The sequence below is a fragment of the Ambystoma mexicanum genome, chromosome 8 (assembly GCF_040938575.1).
Source record: "Ambystoma mexicanum isolate Mex_15411 chromosome 8, UKY_AmexF1_1, whole genome shotgun sequence".
NCBI lineage: Eukaryota > Metazoa > Chordata > Amphibia > Caudata > Ambystomatidae > Ambystoma > Ambystoma mexicanum.
In genome coordinates, this window is record NC_090929.1 from 1,680,254,280 (window position 1) to 1,680,275,876 (window position 21,597).

The window sequence follows — 21,597 nt, forward strand, 5'->3', positions numbered from 1 at the left end:
TTGTCAACGTCCCCACCAGTCAAGCTGCCGGCGGATGCAGATCTTCTCTACAGAGAAGGAGGCGCCATTCTCCATCACGACCCACAGTCGCTGAACTTGCAGGCCTGGCTCCTGCGGCACTAGAGTTTGGAGGGTACGATATACCGGCTGATTGCAGAGAGGTTCTTGCAAAGGCCAGGGCGTCCTCAACTCTCAAGTGTTACAGTCATAAATGGAAGAGGTTCTCTGTCTGGTGCCGTGCACAGAAGATTAACCCTCTGTGGATTACGGCCCCTCAAGTACTGCCGTACCTACTGTCGCTGGCCAATGCTGGACTGGCTCACGCCTCCATCAAAATACATCTGGCTGCCATCTCCCGATATACCAGGACTACGGGACAGGCGTCCTTGTGGTCTCACCGCCTGGTGAAGGAATTTATGAAGGGACTATTCCGATCGTTCCCGCCGGTGAAGGCTCCTGCCCCGGCATGGGAGCTTAATGTGGTGCTGACCAGGCTCTTGGGGGCCCCATTCGAGCCTATGCATTCGGCGCCTTTGAAGTTCCTGTCATGGAAGACAGCGTTCCTCGTGGCCATCACCTCTGCACGACGAGTGGGAGAGATCCAGGCCCTATCTTGCCAGCCTCCATACTTGACTTTTCATGAAACAAGGGTGGTGCTGAGGACGCACCCCTCCTTCATGCCTAAGGTGCCGTCAGACTTCCACCTCAACGAGCCCTTGGTGTTACCAGTTTTCTTCCTGTCGCCTTCGACGCCAGCCGAGAGGACTTTGCACTCGCTGGATGTAGCTAGAGCGCTGAAGTTCTACGTGGACCGCACGAAGAGTTTTCGGAAGATGTCACAGCTGTTTGTGAACTTTGGATCTGTGAATCAAGGGAAGGCTCTCTCGAAGACTTCCATTTCCAGATGGCTCTGCGGCTGCATCATGCACTGTCACCGGTTGGCAACCCGACCGCTGCCCGGCCGTCCGAGAGCCCATTCGACCAGAGCGATCGCTGCTACCACGGCGTTCCTGTCTGGTATTCCCCTGCTGGACATCTGCAGGGCTGCTACGTGGAAGTCGACGCACACCTTCACAAGATTCTACTGTGCCGATCGGGACCCCAGGGAGGAGTTCAGGGTCGGCCAAGCAGTGCTGTGCAACCTGTTCGCCCAAGGTGAGCCTGGTGAGGAGATAAGAATTGCTTAATGTTGAGTTTTGGATGTAATGCTTAATGTTGAGCCTTTGCCACCTCCCGTGGTTGTGCATGTGTGTACTGCTATGTATTCTTTTATTCATGAGCATGTGAATCCATGCCAGACCCCCTGCTGGAGAAGGAACAAGTTACTTACCTGTAACTGTTGTTCTGCAGCATGGGTCTGGCATGGATTCACATGCAAACCCTCCTGCCTACCCCTCTGCGGCTCTTCACTTGGTCATACTGCCACTTTGCGGGCTACCAAATCTGAGGATGGCTGCCAGAGGCGGAGCTTAGGGAGAGGGCAGTCATTGGCTGGGGTCAGGATGACCCAGAGATCAGTGATTGGTTACTACTAAGAAAGACAGATCAGAAACAAAACTGATACTGATTTTTTCTTTACCGAGGATTCCCAGCCTGACGACGGGGAATATTCATGATCATGTGAATCCATGCCAGACCCATGCTGGAGAACAACAGTTACAGGTAAGTAACTTGTTCCTTCACCAAAATGCCAGTGGTAGCAGAAGTGACATCACGCGACTCTTGACCTCTGACATCACAGGAAGGGATGTCATTTGACCCTCACCCGAAGTGACATCACGGAAAGCATGGAACACGACCTTTCACCCCTTGACAAAACAGGAAGTGACATCACATAACATTGTCCCTCAGTACACTACGAAAAATATGGTTACGATATCACTGTAAAGTGATATACATTTCATACAAGAATGGATCGCCATATGTATCATTAATATCGGTGTGTATAGGCCCATATTACCAAATTACTGTGAAGGCAATCAGGCGTCCAAGGCCAAAAGATAATGATGTGCTATTATATAGCACTTACGCTTAAGCGCTTTATATAGAACAAATATACATACAATATCACCCAACCTGTGTTGGTACTCATTTATTGACCTCAGAAGGATGAAAGGCTGAGTTCGCTTTGCCAGGATTCAAAGCTTCAAATCACACACACATCGCAGCAACGAGCGCTCAATCCACTGGGCTATCTTACTGGCTATAATAAAATGACAATTACATGTCTGAATGTTCTCAAACACTCTGTAGTGGATACCATTAAACTGGTAGCTGAGATTTAACAGCAGGCCAGTTCATCTGCAGGGCTAGTCCAAAGTTGGCCACGTGTCAAGCCTGCGTGGATCTACTTCAGAGTTTGTCGAACTACATACCGTTGGGAGGGTTCATAACTGTATATTAAAGAATTAGAGCAGTGCTGGGAAAAAACACACTCACACGGCATCCTGTACTGTAGGCACTCGTTACTTCATGCATGCAAACAAACATCCTGTGCAGCATACCGTGCAGATAGCCAGATAGGAAAGAAGCATTAATTATGGCACAATGAAATCATGGTCCACTTTATGTGCTATGGGCAAACATTTCTACACTGTGCACAAGCTTTTTACTGTGGCGTTATTATTGAACTAGAATGATATTTTGACACACAGGACTTTTCAAACCGAAAAATGCAGATGTTTTATAGAAGAAAGGAAATGATATACATTTAGCAGATTTGACATCATTTTATACTGTCCTCTGGCAGTCAGTCCCACCAGTCTCTATAAGAAAATGTATTTGTGTAAAACATGTGCATTGTTGCCCTCAGCAGAAAACAACCACACATGCACTCCACTTTTTACAATAAAAGGTGCACCTCTCTTATCCTGCTATCTTTAAAGACCTGCTCACTGCCAGTGTGTGGAATTCATTGTTCACACTTTGAGGCGGTGGAAGTACCACATAAACTGACAAGAGACCACTCTGCTTCACAGGGGCCAGACTGTGAGTATGTATGTCTGTATGTCTGTAGTATGTCTGGCCTGTGCACCCTGCCTCACAGAGGCCAAGTGTAGTATGTCTGGCCTGTGCACCCTGCCTCAGAGGCCAAGTTTAGTATGTCTGGCCTGTGTGTTGAAGAGGCGCTTAATCATCTTTGTAGTTTATTTTTAAAAAATTGTGACACAAACAGAAATTTGCTTCACTGCTGAAACAAAACCTTTAAAGGGCCAGGAGGAGCCTGCTTTGCAAACACTTTGCTATGAGATTAGTCTTATTCTGTGTGTTCTGCTGGGAAGGAATCTGCTTTCTCACATCTGGTACTTTTCAGCTCTGTGATGAATCCTAATATCCTCCCATGTGGCCAATGGAAGGCAGCCGCTACCTGATCCTAAACCTGGAGATGGCTGTCGGAGTAAAGTGGCGATTCGCTTGGGAGAGACACAGTGTTCCTCTTCTTATGAGGATGAGGATCCTATCATTCCCAAATGTCTAATGGCATGCTGTCACTGTACAAGTTCCTCCCATAAGAAAACTCACAATATTCTATGAAATTTCCCCTAAGCCGAATAATCTTTGTACCTTGTGAATTCATGAGTCAATTGTGCCATCCTCTAATTGTCATTATTCTGTCTTGGATAGAAGTCTTAACCCCAATGTCAAAGCACATATCATTCACATAACATCTTCTGGTTCTGATAATTTTCATTTCACAAATCAATCAGGACTAAATAGGCATGGAGAACTTAAAACCAGGAGGCACTTGAAGATCCATAATGCCTATGGTACTGGGACAAAGAAGAGGAACAAAGAGTTGATGATGATCAATGGTGCTACGAAGAAGACTATGCAGTCTAGCTGTTTAATTCAAACCACCTAAGTGGAACATTTAAATGGGGGAATGATCCACAGGTGAGGGAGGGAGTAGCAGATGCATAAGTAGTTACGGGAACAACTGATGAAGTCCGGAAACCATTGAAGTACGAAAAGCAGTGGAAGTTGAAGCAGAAGAGAAAGTGCCAGCAGATTCAGACGCTGGAAGAGAAGGCGTGCGGTTTTGCAGAGTACGCACAGCAGGAAGCAGAGTCTTGGATGGCAGTGAGAAAAAAGTCCAGTCGTGAGTTGCTCGGATGTGCTGGAGGATGCAGAGACCCGACAGAGCCTGTGGAGCTCCACAGAAGAGACGCGCAGACCGCGACAGTCACCGGAGAGCTCGCAGCGGTATAACCAGACTGCACAGGGTTTGTCGAAGCATCTAAGAGTGATACAGAGATGCTGAAAGGAGCCGGTGAGTTGGCCTGGAGAGCGAGGTACCCCTGGGATGCTTTGAGCAGAACAATTAACAATAAAAGACAATTTTGAATACCGAACAAGTAGAATAAGAGAACAAAACAGTGTGCAATGCTCCTTTCATGAGATAACAGTTTGGGGAAATCTGTAACTCACATTGCCAACAGCCAAGAGACTATTAAGACAGGCAAACATTGTGCAACTCTCCTCACATATTGGTGTGGAGAACCTTGGAACAAGTATTGCCACTTGCAATAGAGACTATTTATAGTTGTAGGAGTTTTTTCTTCCTGGCAGGCGAGTAAATAAGGAAAGGGACCAGTTGTAGTTAGTCCCGGCAGGTGAGTAAACCAGGAAAGAAGCAGTTGCTTTGAAGAAATGTGGTTATGGTAAAAAAAAAAAGTGCTGTGGAAAGATACTAACTTTATCATCCTGACAAACTGTTGTATAACAAAAGACTATTTGCTGTGCTGTCCTGACAAACGTAATTCACCAGAAGAATATTGTGGTTGTGGAAGAAATTGTTGCTTTGGTTTGTAACAATTGTTTTGTGAAAGTGACATTTACTTTATCAAGTGAATTACGTTTTGGTTGGAAAAGACATTTTTCATTGAAGTGAATAGGACTTTGTTGGATCAGAACTTTTACAAAAGACTTCCTGAATTGATTCAGGGGAAGGGAACCAAACCCTGGTCACAAGGGGTGCTTTGTGAGAATTATAAGTTTGAAGTTTTGCACATTTTTCTTGAACTGAAATCAGTTACATTTACCTTGTACACTTCGGTTGTGTATGTTAGTGTGAGGATACAAGGTCATCTTTCATTTGTTTTAATATGCCAGGTGGAACATTCTCATTAGTATAGGGACAGATAGGCATTTATCTCACCCCTCTTTACTTTTGATAAATATGGCAAACTTGAGAAAACTACAACTTTGTGTCTGCCTCTCATTTTTGACCCGTCACAGCTCTGAGCACGTTTCCATGAGAAACAATGGCTATTTCATTCCACCATACTGTGATATGCATACATGCACGGTGTGTTTGTCTCTTGCTGATCTTCGGCTACACCAGGGTCTTCCCGTCATGGGCTGCTCTCCAGATCCGGGAGGGTATCCTTGATACTGAGGAGCCCAGAGTAGTGTTCCCCTATTCCAGGCCTGTGACGGTAAACAGCAGGTGAAAGGTGGGCTGGTAACTTCTGCAGGGTACTCGGTTCCCTTCAAAGTCTGGCTGCACGCCTTTTCCTAATCCAGGCAGACTATGCATAACATGCAACAGGTCTCTGCTAGGGTGCTGCGTGCAGCAGAATGGCACACTTCTGCCGAGCCTGTGCATGGCTACTAGCAAACTACCTACCCTTCTTTGAAGGCGGAATTTCCCAGCACACTACAGGGTGAAACATTAAAGGTCCACCAGCATAATTGAGTTTAACAAGTGTATGACAACCCAGTTGGCCCTGGAACTTTGGGATTTCTCGGGAATTGCATAGAATTCACCACCATCTGAGAAGTCTCCCTCTTACCACTGGTATTCTAGAAATAAATCCTTCTGAAATAATAGAGAACATTCTCCTGGGAGATGCCTCCGTTCACATGCGATTATTATTATTAAATATTTGTACTGCGCAACACGCCCACAGGCCGAGTGCGCTCACAGACAAAAAATCAATACACATAACATGGGCTAAGTGTCAGAGTAGGTCAAGTCAAAAATCCAGGTTGATAGCCATAAGGAACTGAAACCTGATCCTTTGATTGGGCAGATTAAGAGCAGAATGGCTTAAAAGGTGCCACATTCTTTTTGTGTGTTAATCTCCTCTCGTGGATTCCACCCTGCACCAACGAGGGAACATTATTTGTGTAACTTAGTACACTTCTCCATACATTTTCAAACTCTTTGTCTCTTCTCTTTTGTTTGATTTGGGGCATTTCACCAACATACTCCAAGTCCATCATTATCTCGGCTTAATGACTCTGCATTTCGTGCTAGTAGTTTCCCGGCCTTTCGTTCAAGAATTGCTCGCTTTGCATTTGCCACAGAACTTTGAAGATGTCCCTAATTGAACCACAAGGCCTCAGTGCCGCTTTGTCCAGTCTTGACTTTCAGCCACCAGTACGGATCTTGCTAAAGGCCTGTAGTTGTAATGGGAAAAAGAACACTACAAGTCCCACCATGCAAAGTGTTGTTGCCCTGTTCTTTTGTGATTGTGCCCGCCCCTTGTAGACTAGTGTTGAGCACGCAGCCGGGCCACATCGAGCAGGTTCTAGATGGGTTTGCGGGGGGCCTAACTGGCGCTAGGAAATGTGTCTGTTGTGCCTCCCTTACGGAACCCAGGCTTCACCTCTGTTTGGGACTTTCTTAGGAGTGCGTTGTACTTTTTATTTATTTGGCCGCACTTCTTTTCTCTACACGCACTAGCTCCTTTGGTTTAGGGAACACAGAGTCCTCTAACCCGGGGAATCTTTGTTGCAAATCCTTTATTCTGAGTTTGCTTTGTTTTTAGATTGTTTTCAGCTGCTGGGTTTTACTGGTCCGGCTAACAGTGAGATATTTTACCCAATGCTCTGCCCGCTGGGGTTGCAGATAGCAGCAGTGTGGCATTCAAGTCCCTTATCCCTTTCTGGCATCCAGTCATAATGTCGCCTAAGAAAAGGTAAATATTTCCCCAAATTTCCACTCCCACAAAAATCAAGAACTTTCCCCAAATATTCTAGGACTAGAGTTAGAAAATAACATTTTACCCATCCTAGAATATGTGGGGGAAGACTTTTAGGGGTGCAAGGAAAAAAGACACCTACATGGGACCTTTAGGGGTGCAAGGAAAAAAGACGCCTACATGGTGACTTTTTCCCAGGGGACATTATGGCATGGAACCGCATTTATTGTATTCTGTTTAGAATGTGTGGGTGTAGGTTTCTCGTACAATGCTTATTAGTACCAAGCGAGGGACTATCAGATTGTTTCAAACGAGGAGCTTTGCATGCCAGGGACCTCTCTGGGTTTGGCCCTGAACCCTGGGCATTTCTTAGTGTCTAGTACAGGGCCCAAGGCAGCTAAGAATGCCTGTCTCACTTCAAGGCCCGACCCCAACAACTAACTCTCAGGGCTCTTAGTCCTAGGCATAGAGGTCAATTTTGTTCGCAGGGTCACAGCCACCCACTTTTCATCCAGATGCCTTTGGTTCCTCGAGCAGCAGCGTTGTCAACCTGCTGGAGCGGGACTCCCCATGTTAATATGTTGGGGGCTAGTGTAGCACTTAGGTCTTCTACAGTAGATAGCACACACTCAGGGTGGTAGCCAAGAAAGAGGAGAGGGTAACGCCGTGTTCCGCTGACTCACGCTGACTCACTGATCACGTTCATGCCCATGTGAGATTGTAACTGTCCCCAGCCCCACGTGAACAGGATTTAGGGTCTTAAGTGGAGGTCCTGTAATGGGTTATAGAGGTCCCATAAAGAGATCGGCTGGAAAAGGCTACTATTAACCTTCTTAGTCACAGGAAATGCAATATGCTGTGTCCAATCAGGAGTCTCAGAGTGCCCCACGCCCCCTCACAGCATTGCGTTGTTGCTGTTACTGCTTTTATTATTATCATCACTGCTGCGGCCATCATAGGTAAAAGAGGCAATGAATTCCCAGAATTGCCCTCGCGCACTCTCGGGCCCCTCATGCATCCAGCATTACATCTGTGTGCCTAGTCATCACAACACTTTTATGCAGAACTATGGTCCACCTAACAGGACTGACAGGCCCCCTCGCGAACATTGTTCCCCAGCTGAACGCCTCGCTCCCTGTGTTTGCAGCATCTAATTCCCACCATTCGCCTAGCTTGAGTGCAGTGGAGCGCTGCACAAGGTTGGGGTAGCCAGCGTTTGGGCTGGCATCTTGTAACCAGTGCACAGTGCTGTGAGTTGTGTTCTGTGAGTCCATTGGGATTAGGCCATGGTCAGATGAGAAATTGGAGAATTGTGGGGGCTTTCCGAGTGAGTGTCTGTGTGACACTCCAACAGCACTCTGAAACTACTACCCTGCTGATTTGGTTTACTATAAAAAAAAGCTCTTTAACATAAGCATCATCGTTTCTATTGTTAGCAAAGTTGTTGAGTTTTTATTAATATTTTTATTATCCTTTTATTGTTGCATTTATTACTGTTTTTGTAATTATTTGTCATTGTATTAATATTATTCCTATTATTGTGTTTGCCAGGAGTTCCGACTCTGAAGAAGCTTTTGAGACCCCGGAATCCACCACCCCAGTGAAGGCCCCACCGCCGCCACCCCCATCACCACCCTTGCCCCAGGAGATCTTCCCGGAAGAGGAAATAGTTACAATAACCCCAAGAATCCAACTTCTCTCTGAGGACACAGGTACTGGTGGAAGGAAGGGGGGGACACCACCAGCAGAACTCCACGAGGAGGAAGATACGTCTGGTGTATAGATGTGTGTGTGGGTGTGGGTGTGTCTGTGCGCGCGCGTGTTGGTAGCCCCACTGCCAACGGCAAAGAGGGACAAAACAAGGGATGGTCAAGAGCAGGCCCCTCACAGGATCCCTAGTAAATGCAAAGGAACTGGAGGACCTACGTGGTAGAAGGTGTACAGGGACAGTGTCCTGCCAACACCCGCTACCCTTCCTAGTCAAAGTAGAGTACCAGAGGAAATCCATGGAGGGCGAGGGAAAAACTGCTGGAGCAATGTCGGGTTTAGCAAATCAGAGTACAGGCACTCCAGAAAGAGGCAAACTGGGAGAGGGTGGGCGAGCAATGTCTACACAAGTAAATGGTTGCGCTGAAAATGCGCTTTAAACTAGAACAAGAGAGTCCACACTGCTGTGGGTTTGATTAATAATTAGTTCAAGTAACAAGTTATTTGTCAAGGTGTACTGCAAAGGTATCACTCAAAGGTCTGGGCTATAACAGACTCTGAAAGCAAGCAGGGTAGTCTGATGATGGAAAAACCATATAGAATATGTTTATTTAACAAAGAAACAGTTGTGTAAATACATAAACAACTAAACATAAAGCAATATAACAAACATATAAGTGCATTTGTTCAATGATTGGAAGGTTAGTAGTCAAAAAAAGAAACGCAAAACACAAAAACTTAAACATAGCTTTTTGAACAAAGAAAACAAAAGAGAATTCTAAAAGAAACTGGACAACAAGCTGCCAACTGTATGATGGCCTAGATCCCAGCCAATATTCTTATTTATGGCTTGTATTGGGCCACTGCTAGAACAAGTTGTTCTCAAAAGAGTTGACAGGAGTAGAATTAGTTCATAAACAGTACATTTAAATTGACATCGTTAGACCACGTTTCGACAAAAGTGCCACCTGTCTGGCTAATAGTTCCATGACATAGTTAAAGATGCCTTCCTCAGGGTGAAATACCATACAACAACTGGACCCTGTGGGGAAGCAGACATAAACAAAGTGAATAATGTGAAAGAGATTAACCCTTTCTATTCAACTACCCATATTGCTTGAAGAGAAAGTAAAACGCCCAAAGGCATAAAAATTACCAAGTCAATTTGCTGTGGGTGAGTAGAGATAGCCAGGCGCAAAAGTGAGCCAGGAATCCCAGCGCAGAGCGTCTGGGCGGGTGGAAGCGGGGTGAACACGCGGCAGGGCTGCATCAAAAGACAAGGGGCCACATCGGAGAAAACATGCTCTCTGGCAATTAAAATAAAAGAAGTTTTAGAAACAAGGGTGCATGAATGAAGCTGCATAGGTAATATGTTAAAAAATAGGTGACTACCTTTCGCAAAAGTGCTTAGTGGGGAGCGCTGGAATAAATGGATTCCTAATATTGCGTTCCACAAAGTATCTGGGATGACTTCTAAGGTCCGTCAGTTGTCATCAAATTAAGTGGACCTAAAAAATTAAAATTAGAAAGGGCATCTGAGTATACATGGTTTTAGAGAACCTTTTTTGAATGCTACGTGTCTCATTGAAAAAATGACATGTGCCTACCTTAAGGAAACGGGGGTGCATCCAACTGGCGGTTAGCTGAGTTGCTTCCTGCGGAGGGCAGATAGCCTCTTGCCTACAGAGGGGAAAGCAGAAATGGCTGTCTCTGAACAGAAAGAGAGAACAGAATGCAAATGGGGGCATAAATAGTACTCCCTGCAACCATATCGAAACAGTTAGATGCAGAGATAAACAGGATTACGTGTGGGACTAGTCGCAATTGCTCAGAGACAAATGCTCCTTACCTTGAGTTTACTAAAGGCTGCCGGCTAACTCATGACTTTATTTCGTCCAACAATGCAGGATGCACAGGAAGCGTCTGCTTGCAAGCGGCGGAAAAAGTGAACGAGTGAACGGAACAGAGGAAGGGGCGTTGGTATGAAAGGTCTCTTCCTGTTGAGTTGCATCTAGGAGGAACCGGATTGGTTGGAGGCTGACGTGCCTCCTAATTCAAAGAGTCTCATTGGATATGAGAGGTCTCTTCCTGTTGATTTGCATCTAGGAGGAACTGGGTTGGTAGGAGGTTGACGTGCCTCCTAATTCAAAGAATCTCATTGGTTAATGGGCAGCCCAGCATCTAAAAGAGGCTGATTGGTTGGAGGCTGACGTGTCTCCTAATTAAATGGGGTTAATTGGTAAATGGGCCGTCCGGCCACTGAAGAGCATCTCAAGCTTAGCTCTTGAAGAATCACGAATGAAAAAAGATGGATGCTAAAAGTAGGCGAGCAACAACCAGCATGTGCACATGAATGCGGATAGCACAATTTAAAAAGTCAGCAGGCTGACAGTGATTTTTTTGCAGGAACAATATAGAAACTGCAATCTCAGCCTGATAATGATAGATAATGGGTAATGTGAATAATGGAAACCGCAGAGGGACTCAGAGAACCAAAGCAGGGAGAAGGAAAAGGTTAGGATGAGGAGCAGGAAGAGGTTCTCAGGATATTGGAAGAAAATCCTCATTCAAACCGTTGATATGAGTAGATAAGCGATAGATCCAACGTGCCTCCTTCTGAAGAAGACAACGAGTCACATTAGGAGTGTTTTTTACTACATCTAGAATCCACCAGAAAATATCATTGGCAGAGTGCTGTAATTCAATGTAGTGACTAACAAGGGGTGCAGAATCTGTCCGGCACCGGATTCTTAAGCGATGCTCCGAAATCCTAATGTGAACTGGTCGAGACGTTTGTCCGACATAGCGAAGCCCACAGGGACATTGGATGCAATACACTACTTGTTTGGTTTTGCAGTTTGTCATAGAGGGAAGGGTCCAGGTTTTTGGCCCAATTTTGAATTCCTTAAGTTTTTTGGTAAATTGACAAACCGAACAGGATCCACACGGGAAATGGCCAGTGGTAGTTCTGAGGTCCCAAAGGCCTAATCTAGGAGGGTCCTTTTTGAAATTCGAGTGAACAAGTTTGTCACAAATATTTTTGGCCCTTTTCAACACAAACCGTGGTAAGGGTGCATTGGGCAGACTGAGTTTGACGATTGGTCAATATTTAGAAATCATTTTTTTGATCGCAAATGTTTGTGGCCCATGGGTTATGACGCACGTCATTTTGGTGATGTCATCACTTTGTTGGGAGTGATTCTGGGGTGAGCAGTATGCCCCTGTCTGTAAAGCGTGCCCTTTTTATGGCTTTGTTGATCAGTCTCTTGGGATAACCTCTCTCAATCAAGCAAGTGCTCAAATTCTCAGATTGTTCATAGAAATCATTCAGGTTAGAGCAGTTCCTCTGTATGCGGAGAAACTGTCCATACGGTAGGTTATCACGAAGGTGGCGAGGGTGATTACTAGAATAGTGTAACAAGGTTATGCGGGCAGTGGTTTTTCGATATAGAGAGCATATCAATTTGCCTGATTCCTCTTTGATGACCAAAATCTAGAAATGCAATTTGTGTAGTGCTGAATTCCATTGTGAATTTGATATTTGGGTCCACATTGTTCAGCCAGTTCAGAAAAAGGACCAGGTCAGGTTTAGATCCAGTCCAGATGAAGATGATGCCATCAATGTACCTTTTCCATTTTGTTATATAGTAACGGAAAGGATTAGTATGAGATAGAATGTGTAATGATTCAAATTTGAACATGAAAAGTATCGCTAGGCTGGGTGTGAATGCAGCCCCCATAGCCGTACCTTTCGTCTGCAAATAGAATTGACCATTGAATTCAAAATAGTTTCTGTTGAGTGCAATAGTCAACAGCAGTGTTCCTGTGAGCTGGCGGTGAGCTGGTGGTGGTGTGAGCAGGTACCTGCATCAGGTAGTAGTTTCTGGAACCCTTGTACGGTGCATTACTGTTGGGTTGTAGTGTTGTGGGGGGGTGCTTCTGTAGGTGCTGTGGGATGGTGTTTGTGGGAGTTGGTGATCTTGTGGGATGCTGCTGTAGTGTGCATTAACGTTATGATGTAGTATTGATGTGGGAGGATGCTCCTGTGAATTGCTGTTCCTGTGTGGTAGTGGGGATATCAGTGGTAGTGCTTTTGGGTGGTAGTATGTGGTATTGTTCTTGTTCAGTTTTTTCTTCAATGTTTCGTCTTTTAGTATAATATGTTGAAGCCCCCCACCTCTGCATTTCAAGTGTAGTATTGCCAAGCGTGGTAATGTCTTTCCAACACACCTAAGAAGCCCCCTGCCACCTTCTCACTTGAAATCTAAACCTGCACTTACAGGTGACATGAGATCGGTATTATGGAATAACTTTGATTTACTGAAAAAGAGCCTGTGGATACTGTAAACTATCAATACCCATGGGTGGAGCGGCCCTGCCAATGACTCATATGGGACAGCGCCACCATACAGGTTCCCTGTCGGGCACACTGTCTAGATGGGATCATATACCCTGTGGGGGGGAGGATACTTAAAGGCCCTTCCTTCTCTCTTCCACTGATTAACATGTAAAAGGCACCACCAGCCAAGATCATGGAAACCCATGCCCCCTTTTTACATATAAACATCAATGACGCTCAGATCCAACTCCAGAATTGAAGACGGTCCAACATTTGCCTTTCTCATGCCCTCTACAGGCTCTCCCTGAATTGGCAGAAATGAGAGGTCCTGCTCTGTGGCCACCGGATCCTTGTCCCTTTCCTTTCCAGTTGCCCAACTCTTTAGGCCCACTACTAATTCCACCCAAAATGCCTGAATCCTAGTGGGTAGTGGTCTCACGAGGCTCGGGAGGATAGCTCAGGGGCAACATGCTCGTCTTGGAATCAAGACGATGCGGAGCAACACAGGTTAGATCCCTGAGTGCGCTATTAGAAACCTCTGGATATAAATAACCCATTACAATTACAATGAACCTCACCTATGCTTCTAAGCAGAGTCCTTTGCCTCCTCTGCCTGCTCCCTAAAAGTAGATAAAGCAGTATCTTCAGGGTTAGAATATTACAGTCGCATGTACACAAGGCTCATGAAGAAACCCTACACCAGGCTACTCAACTCATCCTCTCCCTCAAATGCTTTGACCATCTAACACCGCTGACAATGTTGCTTCTCTGCTTCCCAGTCAAAGAAAGGGCGCTCTTCGACCTCAAGTCGTCTTGCAGTTTTTTCACACATCTCTTATGGCAAATAAGACCATATCTGTCCGAAGTTAATAGAGCATCCATTGCAGCAGCCATAGTTAACACCAAGCTGGACTACTGCAACAGCCTCCTGATAGGCACCTCAAAAAGAAACATTAGGAGTCTCCAAACTATACAGAATGGAGCTGTTCGAGCTGTATGTGGCCTAAGTCGCCAAACTCACATCTCAGAACATCGAAGAAAGTTACACTGGCTCTCTATTGAGCAGCGGCTTAAATTCAAAGGACTAGTTATAGTTTTTAAATGTCTTTCAGGCAAAGCCCCGGAATATCTAAAAACTAGGCTACAGACAGCGATTCCAAAGCGTACGCTACGCTCAAACAGTCTCTTGTTATTGGCACAACCACGTACCCTTCTGAAGAAAGTGGGTGAAGCAAGCTTTGGCGCCTGGGGCCCTAAGAATTGGAACATAATCCCTCTCCATCTCAAACAGTCCACCACACTGCAACAATTCAGAAAACGTCTTAAGACCTTTCTTTTTGATATCTAATTGCCATCGTATGCCCTAAAGATCTCTGGCTATCTCTCAGGACGTGTTAGTCGCCATTGCAACCATTTCTTTTCCTCTTATTTTTCAATTTATGTTATTTGTTTGTGTTGTTATGTAAGCACCCTGAGACCTTTGGGTGAGTGATTGCGCTATATAAGAAACTCTTTAGTTAGTTAGTTAGATAGATCCTGTCTAAAAGCCAGAAACCCTCAAATCTGAACCCACTGAGCATCCATCAGTCAAAATTAAAGTAGCATGGTAGAAGAAGGTTGCACGCACAGGTATCGACCCGCTGGAGCAATCCCCCATTTGCACCACATACTGGGAAATGGCTTCAGATTCTGGAGGGGCCTGTAGACCCACCACATCTCACATGGCATTCAGCCTGGAACCATCCCCATGACTAGACCTCAGCCTTGCACCAATTTATGGCCGGTTAGATGCCTAAAACCAGCTCCTCCTTCCAGTCCTATGAAAGGTAATCTTTGCTGTTACCACCCTCTGGCTTCTCCCTCACTACAGCACCAAAATAAGATGTGGGTAACTGAGGCACTCCCCATTTCAGCCCTTCCTCTTCTTCTCAGCCGCTCTTTTGCCCTTTGCATCCTCTTATCTTCTACTCTGTGATTTCCCTATCCTTTAGTGACCGGAGGCAGCCACAAGCTCATGGGTAACCCCCCAACGTGCATATTGCATGATGACGTAGCTCCCACAGGAATGGGTGAGGAGCAGCGCTAAACTGCTGTTGACCATGAGTGTAGCACAACAAAGTTCACCAGAGTTTTCCATTAATTAAAGGAAAACGTGCCTCCACCTGGTAGTTACACAGGGAGCTGGTAGGGACCCCAAGGATACATCATCAAAAACATATGAGGACACCCTAAGTGCGTTCTTGCACACGAGACCTAGCAGCAGCCAAACAGATGGTCACAGACCAAACAGCGCTACAGGGAATGTGTTTTTTTTTTCAATTAATGTACAAGCGCTTGATGGTACATTCATGAAATGGTGTGACACTGTACACAGGGACGTCATTTAAGGGTCGCCAGAGGTCGCAAGTGCGACCTCTGAGGTCTCCCTTGCGACCGCTACAATTTATTTATTATTATTTTTTTTAATGTTTTTTTTGTAATGCAAGCTCCTGGGCTGTGGCCAGCACCATGTGGCTCTTTACCTCTGGCTTGGCTGGCTTTCTTGTTCAGGCCCCTTAAAAAAAGAAGAAAAATAAGAACAGGAGTGCCACAAGTCTAACACTTTCAGCACTGACCCTAAATAAGAAAGAATGGGAATACCAAATAATGTGTCTTTCTGGAATTCTATACAATAATTGCTAGACTCATTAAAGGTTTATTTCAGGCACACTTCAGGGGGTGAGTTACTGATTTAGTCTGTTATTAAACACCTCAACTCAGCCTTTGATCCTTCTGAGGTCGATAAATGAGTACCAACACAGGGTGGGTGATATTGGGTGTATATGTTTTCTATATAAAGCGCTTAAGCGTAAGTGCTATATAATAACACATTATCATTTGGTCATGGACGTCTGCCTGCATTCACAGTAAATTTGTAATGACGGCCTATAAACACTGATCTTAACGATACATATGGCAATCCATTCTTGTATGAAATGTACATCACATTATAGTGATATCGTAACCATATTTTTCGTAGTGTACAATGCAATGTGATGCCACTTCCTGTTTTGTCAACGGGTGAAAGGGTGTGTTCCATCGCTTCCCGCGATATCACTTTGGGGTGGGGTAAAATGGCATTACTTCCTGTGATGTCATCAGGGGGTCAAGGATCGTGTGATGTCACTTCCGCTACCCCTGGCATTTTGGTGAATTACGTCCCTGACTTTTCACAGGTGCACATTCAAATTCAGCAGAACCTTTGAATTCACTGGCCTGTGTCAACTCTCTGCTCACAAAATCACTGCGCAACCAGATTCCTCAATATCCTATTAAAGCCCGCACCAAGCCGCGCAGCGCATCTCGACACTTGTGGAGGCAGCAATGCTGACTGAAATGCTTCATTCCGTTTTCCGCACACATTCACCTTGTGCAGGGGGTCTGCCAGGTGCCTCGGTAAGCACTCTGTCACATTCAGTAAAGCAGCCAATAAGAAACGCAGAATTACATGAGAACACCTGAATTGCACGTCATCCTGCGTAAATTCAGACTGAATTCAGTGCCACCCACCAGTCAGCATTTTTACAGGGCCCCAATATATTGCCTACATGCCTTAAACATATGGGGGGGGGGTCCAGTTTGTGGCTTTATTAGGGGCAATATTATAGCACCTACATGCCTACCTTACAGGGCGCACCTGTGTTGCTCTCAGGTTTAAGCACCAGCATATATTTAAAAGGTCTGCAACTCTTAGCTTCATAAGCAGGCCCTAGGCTCATACTCTTAGGGACCACACTCCAGTCCTCTCCCGCGTCAGAACATGTGTGTCTTTTAAGCCTTACACCAGATCAACAGGTCTTTTAAAATACATACTAACTCTCGTCCTTCAGTTAGTCGTTCTGTCAGGCCACTCCCTGCTCGCATGCCCAAGCTTGCCAGGGGTTATGACTCGGCTGTACTCCCCAAATACTCTCCCTCCTGAGAGGCCAGGCAATTACAGGACAGAACAGTCTTGGATAGACTCCCCAACATGGATAGGCCCATGGGAGTTTTGAAAGGAAAGCTTCTAGTCCTGAGACATACCTTTTGCTCCCCGTGCCAGTTCCTGTGACCACACCTGGCCCCAGTTACCACCTCTGCGGCTGGGGATCCAGCTGTACCTTTCCTCTGTCACTGTCAGCTTTTGTCCAGTCCATATAAATCCTCTCCTGGTCACAATTTACTAATACCACAGTGTCGTCTGTGGTGGAGGCCACTCGCAGTGCATGCAGACTGACCATTGAAACCTCAGTGATGTCACAACCTAGAACCAGGAAGTCAGGGGAATTAACCCCTAGTCGACCTGACCACCGCTGCCAAAAGAAACATGCAGTGACACATTTAAAACCGGGTCTGGCTGAACCCCAAATGAGCAGGGAGTTAGACGTGCTTCAGCACCATTAAAGTGCTAATCTAACTGAAGTTCTTCATCCCCAAAATATTTCAAAAGGTATTCCCAGGCCCTCATCCTCTTCAAACTACTGCCATTCTGTCTTCTGGGTCAACATGAATTGGACTTCCATGCCCCAAAATTTATTCAAAAGGCAGTAGTCAGGCTAATATGAAGCTAGAGTAGCGATTCACGTCACAGCCATGTTGCACCACCTCTCTATTACCCTGAAAACCAACATACCGTACCTAGTTAAAAAGCGGAATACTCTGTAAAGACATTCCTACCAGAGGGTCCATTTGTTTGTTTGTTTGTTTGTTTATTATTTATAATGCGCGTCATACCCAAGGGCAACAGGGCGCAGCAGATACAAGAATATGCGAGACTTGGTTACACACAAATTATACCAACGGGAATACACCACAATTATGAAAAAGTTATACAGGACTTATATACACGTCAATATACATAATGTAAGCATGTGGGGGTTAATTACAAGGAGACATGTTTACCTACATAATATACAGAGGACCGAAGCAAGAGATACAGAGCAGTGGTTGGTGGCAGGCTGGCGTGGTCATGTAGATAGTCTTTCTACTAGGTTAGGAGAGTTGGTTGTTCGGTTTTTAGCCATATAATAGTGTTGGCTCTGAATTTGTTGTAGGCTTGGTTCATTCTTAAGCTGGGAGGCAAATTGTTCCAAAGTTTGGACGCTTTCACCGGGAAACTGTTGCCTCCGATTGTGGCCCGTTTGAAGGTGGGTACGATAAGACGGTCTTTATTGGCAGATCTGGTAGGTCTGGATGATGTCTGCTTGTGGAATCTCTCCACTAGATAGATGGGAGCGGCATTGTTGAGGGATTTATGAGTCAGAGATAGAGTTTTCAGGAGTACTTTCTCATGAGTTGGGAGCCAGTTATGCTGTTGACTAACCTGGGAAATGTGTTCTTTTCGGGACATGCCTAGGGCCGCTCTCAGGGCATTGTTTTGAAGGATTTGGATACGTTTGATAGTGGCTTTGGGTGATCCTAGGTAGAGTGCATTACAGTCGTCCAGACGTGAGAGGATGAGAGCTCTGGCTAAAGTAATGCAGCTGTTATCTGAGAGGAATGGTTTACCAGTGCGTATCAATTTGCATGTGTAGGCTGTAGACGATGCAAGGGAGTTAACCTGTTTTGTGAATGATAATTGGGAATCGAGGTAGAAGCCGAGTGTTTTTACTTCATGCTCTACTTTTATGATGTTACCATCAATTATGAATGATGAGTATTTGGGTCCTCGTTTTTTTAGGTTGGGTTGGATGCCTAGGGTGATGAGTTCAGTTTTATCATCATTCAGGCATAGGCCGTGAGTGGCCATCCATGCCTGGATGATAATATACACTCTATTCACCAAGGCCAAATCCTTTTCATAATCCCCAGAAAGCGGGAGGAGGATCTGGGTATCACCTGCATAGTTAGTGCAGGTGATACCAAGATGATCCAGATCATCGAAAAGGGGCTTAGTGAAGATGTTGTAGAGTGTTGGCAAGACACAGGATCCCTGAGGCACACCACAGGTGATGGGTATGGGGTCAGCAGCCTCTAGCGGCGAGAAGACCCTCATTGTTCTGCCATTTAAGAAGGATCTAATTCAAGTGATGGCTTGATGGGAGAAGTGTGCTGCTGTATTAAGGTGGTTACATAAGATGGAATCGTCGACAAGATCGACAAGGCCGCTGAGAGATCTAGGAGGAGGAGTATTGCTGATTTCCCCTTATCTTTAAGCTCATCGATTTGGGTCTTTAAATCAATGAGGGCAATTTCAGTGCCATGCTGGGGGCGGAAGCCAGATTGTCTAGCCCCTAGCAGGTGATGTTGTTCCAAATGTTTTTGAATTTGGGTGTAAGCTACCTTATCCAAGATTTTTAGGAGAAAAGGCACCGTGGTGATGGGCCTATAGTTGGTCGGTATAGATGGGTCGAGAGTGTTTTTTTTTAGCAATGGGAGTACCCATGACTGTTTCATATTGGTGGGAATGATGCCAGTGGTGAAGGATGCATTGATAAGTTTGGTGATGAATGGCGATAAGTCGCGGGTCGCATCCTTGATAAGTTGGGCCGGACATATATCCCTGTGACAGTTTGACGGTTTAAGGGATAAAATTATTCTTTCCACTTCAATGATGGAGACCTTAGTGAAGTTGAATTGTGTGGCATCGCCTCTACTGTCTTTGCCTGGGGAATTGGAGGCAGAGGGATCAGGTAAGCTGATTCGTTTGCGGGAGATTTTATTTTGTAGAGTGGCTATTTTATTGGAAACAGCGAATTGGATGTCCTCGCACCATTTTTTGTCTTTTATGCAAGTATCAGGTGGTGCTATTGGGGTCGCTACTTCTTTAAGAATAGTTAACAGTTCCTTTATATTTGACTTGGCATTTTTGCAAGGTAAATTTCTTTTTTGTACAAGGAGGACAGTTTAGCAAGTTTGAGTTTATTAGCTTCAGATGGATGTTTGCTCCATATGGCCTCACATTTTCTTTTTTGTTGTCGTAGGCCTTTTAGGAATGGTGTGAACCAATTATTCAGGTGGGTTTTTTGTTTGCTAGGTCTTAGTTTCGCTGGGGCAATCTGATTCAACAAGGTCGTCATGACTTTATTAAATTCTTCTACTAAGTTCTCAAGGTCGGAATTGTCATGGAGAGAATTGAGAGTAGAGAGGAGTATCGGTAGCGGCCTGTCCGCAGTGATTTTCTTTTGTTTCTGGTTAAAGTGGGAGGAGCAAAAACAAAGAGGTGATGGCTGGAAGGTTTAGAATGAATCTTAACCACTGGCGTTGCTCTGGGCAACCCTCCAGACCACCGTTCTTCGCCTGCCAAGCCATTACAGAAGGGATAAGACCATATGCAAATCAGGCTTGGCCCCACCCCAAAAGGGGCAGTCCAGCCCGAACTGCTAGGTCACATTCCCTCTGCACGAGACCACAAGCATCCCCAAACATGTTTCGCCCTTGTTGGGGCTCATCAGTGAGGAGTAGCTTGGGTCTCTAGGCCCAGCAGGCACGGGACCCACGTCTGGGCATACCCGTCCCACTCGGGGTGACACAGCAAAAACAAAGAGGTGATGGCTGGAAGGTTTAGAATGAATCTTAACCACTGGCGTTGCTCTGGGCAACCCTCCAGACCACCGTTCTTCGCCTGCCAAGCCATTACAGAAGGGATAAGACCATATGCAAATCAGGCTTGGCCCCACCCCAAAAGGGGCAGTCCAGCCCGAACTGCTAGGTCACATTCCCTCTGCACGAGACCACAAGCATCCCCAAACATGTTTCGCCCTTGTTGGGGCTCATCAGTGAGGAGTAGCTTGGGTCTCTAGGCCCAGCAGGCACGGGACCCACGTCTGGGCATACCCGTCCCACTCGGGGTGACACAGCAAAAACAAAGAGGTGATGGCTGGAAGGTTTAGAATGAATCTTAACCACTGGCGTTGCTCTGGGCAACCCTCCAGACCACCGTTCTTCGCCTGCCAAGCCATTACAGAAGGGATAAGACCAAAGTGGGAGGAGCCCTGATGGCCACAGAAGGTGGGGGTTTGTTGGTTGAGAGCAAGAAGGATACTAGATGGTGGTTTGTCCAGGCTAGAGGTGAGATGGATAGTATGTTGGCCTGGCAGTTATGGTCTGCGACCCAGTCAAGGATCCTGCCTTTCTCAAGGGTAGCAGTGTTACTCTGGGTAAATTCAAGGTCAGACAGGGTGTTAGCTACAGTTGTGGCAAGCTGGTCTGAATGGTCATTAAAGCCCATGTTCAGGTCTCCAAGAAGAAGTACTTGTGACATGCTTTTAAGGTTATTAGTTAAAATGGAGTTAATATCATCCATGAAGGTTCCGGGCGGGCCTGGTGGACGGTATATTAGGTGGATGTTTAAGGTTTGGTCATTAGTTAGGGGAACTTTAACTGAAAGTGATTCACAGGACTGGAGGTTGGACTGGGCAGCCAGTTGCATGTTGAGGCTGCATCCGTAAATAAAGGCGATGCCTCCACCTCTAGCATTCTGTCTGTCCTGTTTTACGATGGAAAATCCCTCGGGGACTGCTAGCATGATCATAGGGCCAGCCGCAGGGTGTAGCCATGTTTCAGTAATGGCAAGGAAGTCTAAATCCTCGTTCACAATCAGATCAGCTACATCGGTAGCATGTGCTACCAGTGATCTGGCGTTGATTAAGGCGCCTTTTATCT

The 21,597-nt window shown here is 45.7% G+C and overlaps 1 protein-coding gene across 9 annotated transcripts in view; it reads left to right on the top strand.

Annotated features, from left to right (window-relative positions):
* Nucleotides 1-21,597, top strand: part of TACC2 (transforming acidic coiled-coil containing protein 2) — a 984,629-nt gene that overhangs the window by 714,132 nt on the left and 248,900 nt on the right. For all 9 annotated transcript variants that reach the window (XM_069611973.1, XM_069611974.1, XM_069611969.1 and 6 more), the window contains one exon: nucleotides 8,481-8,641. In XM_069611973.1, coding sequence (XP_069468074.1) covers nucleotides 8,481-8,641 — 161 coding nt within the window. The remainder of the gene's footprint in view (nucleotides 1-8,480; nucleotides 8,642-21,597) is intronic.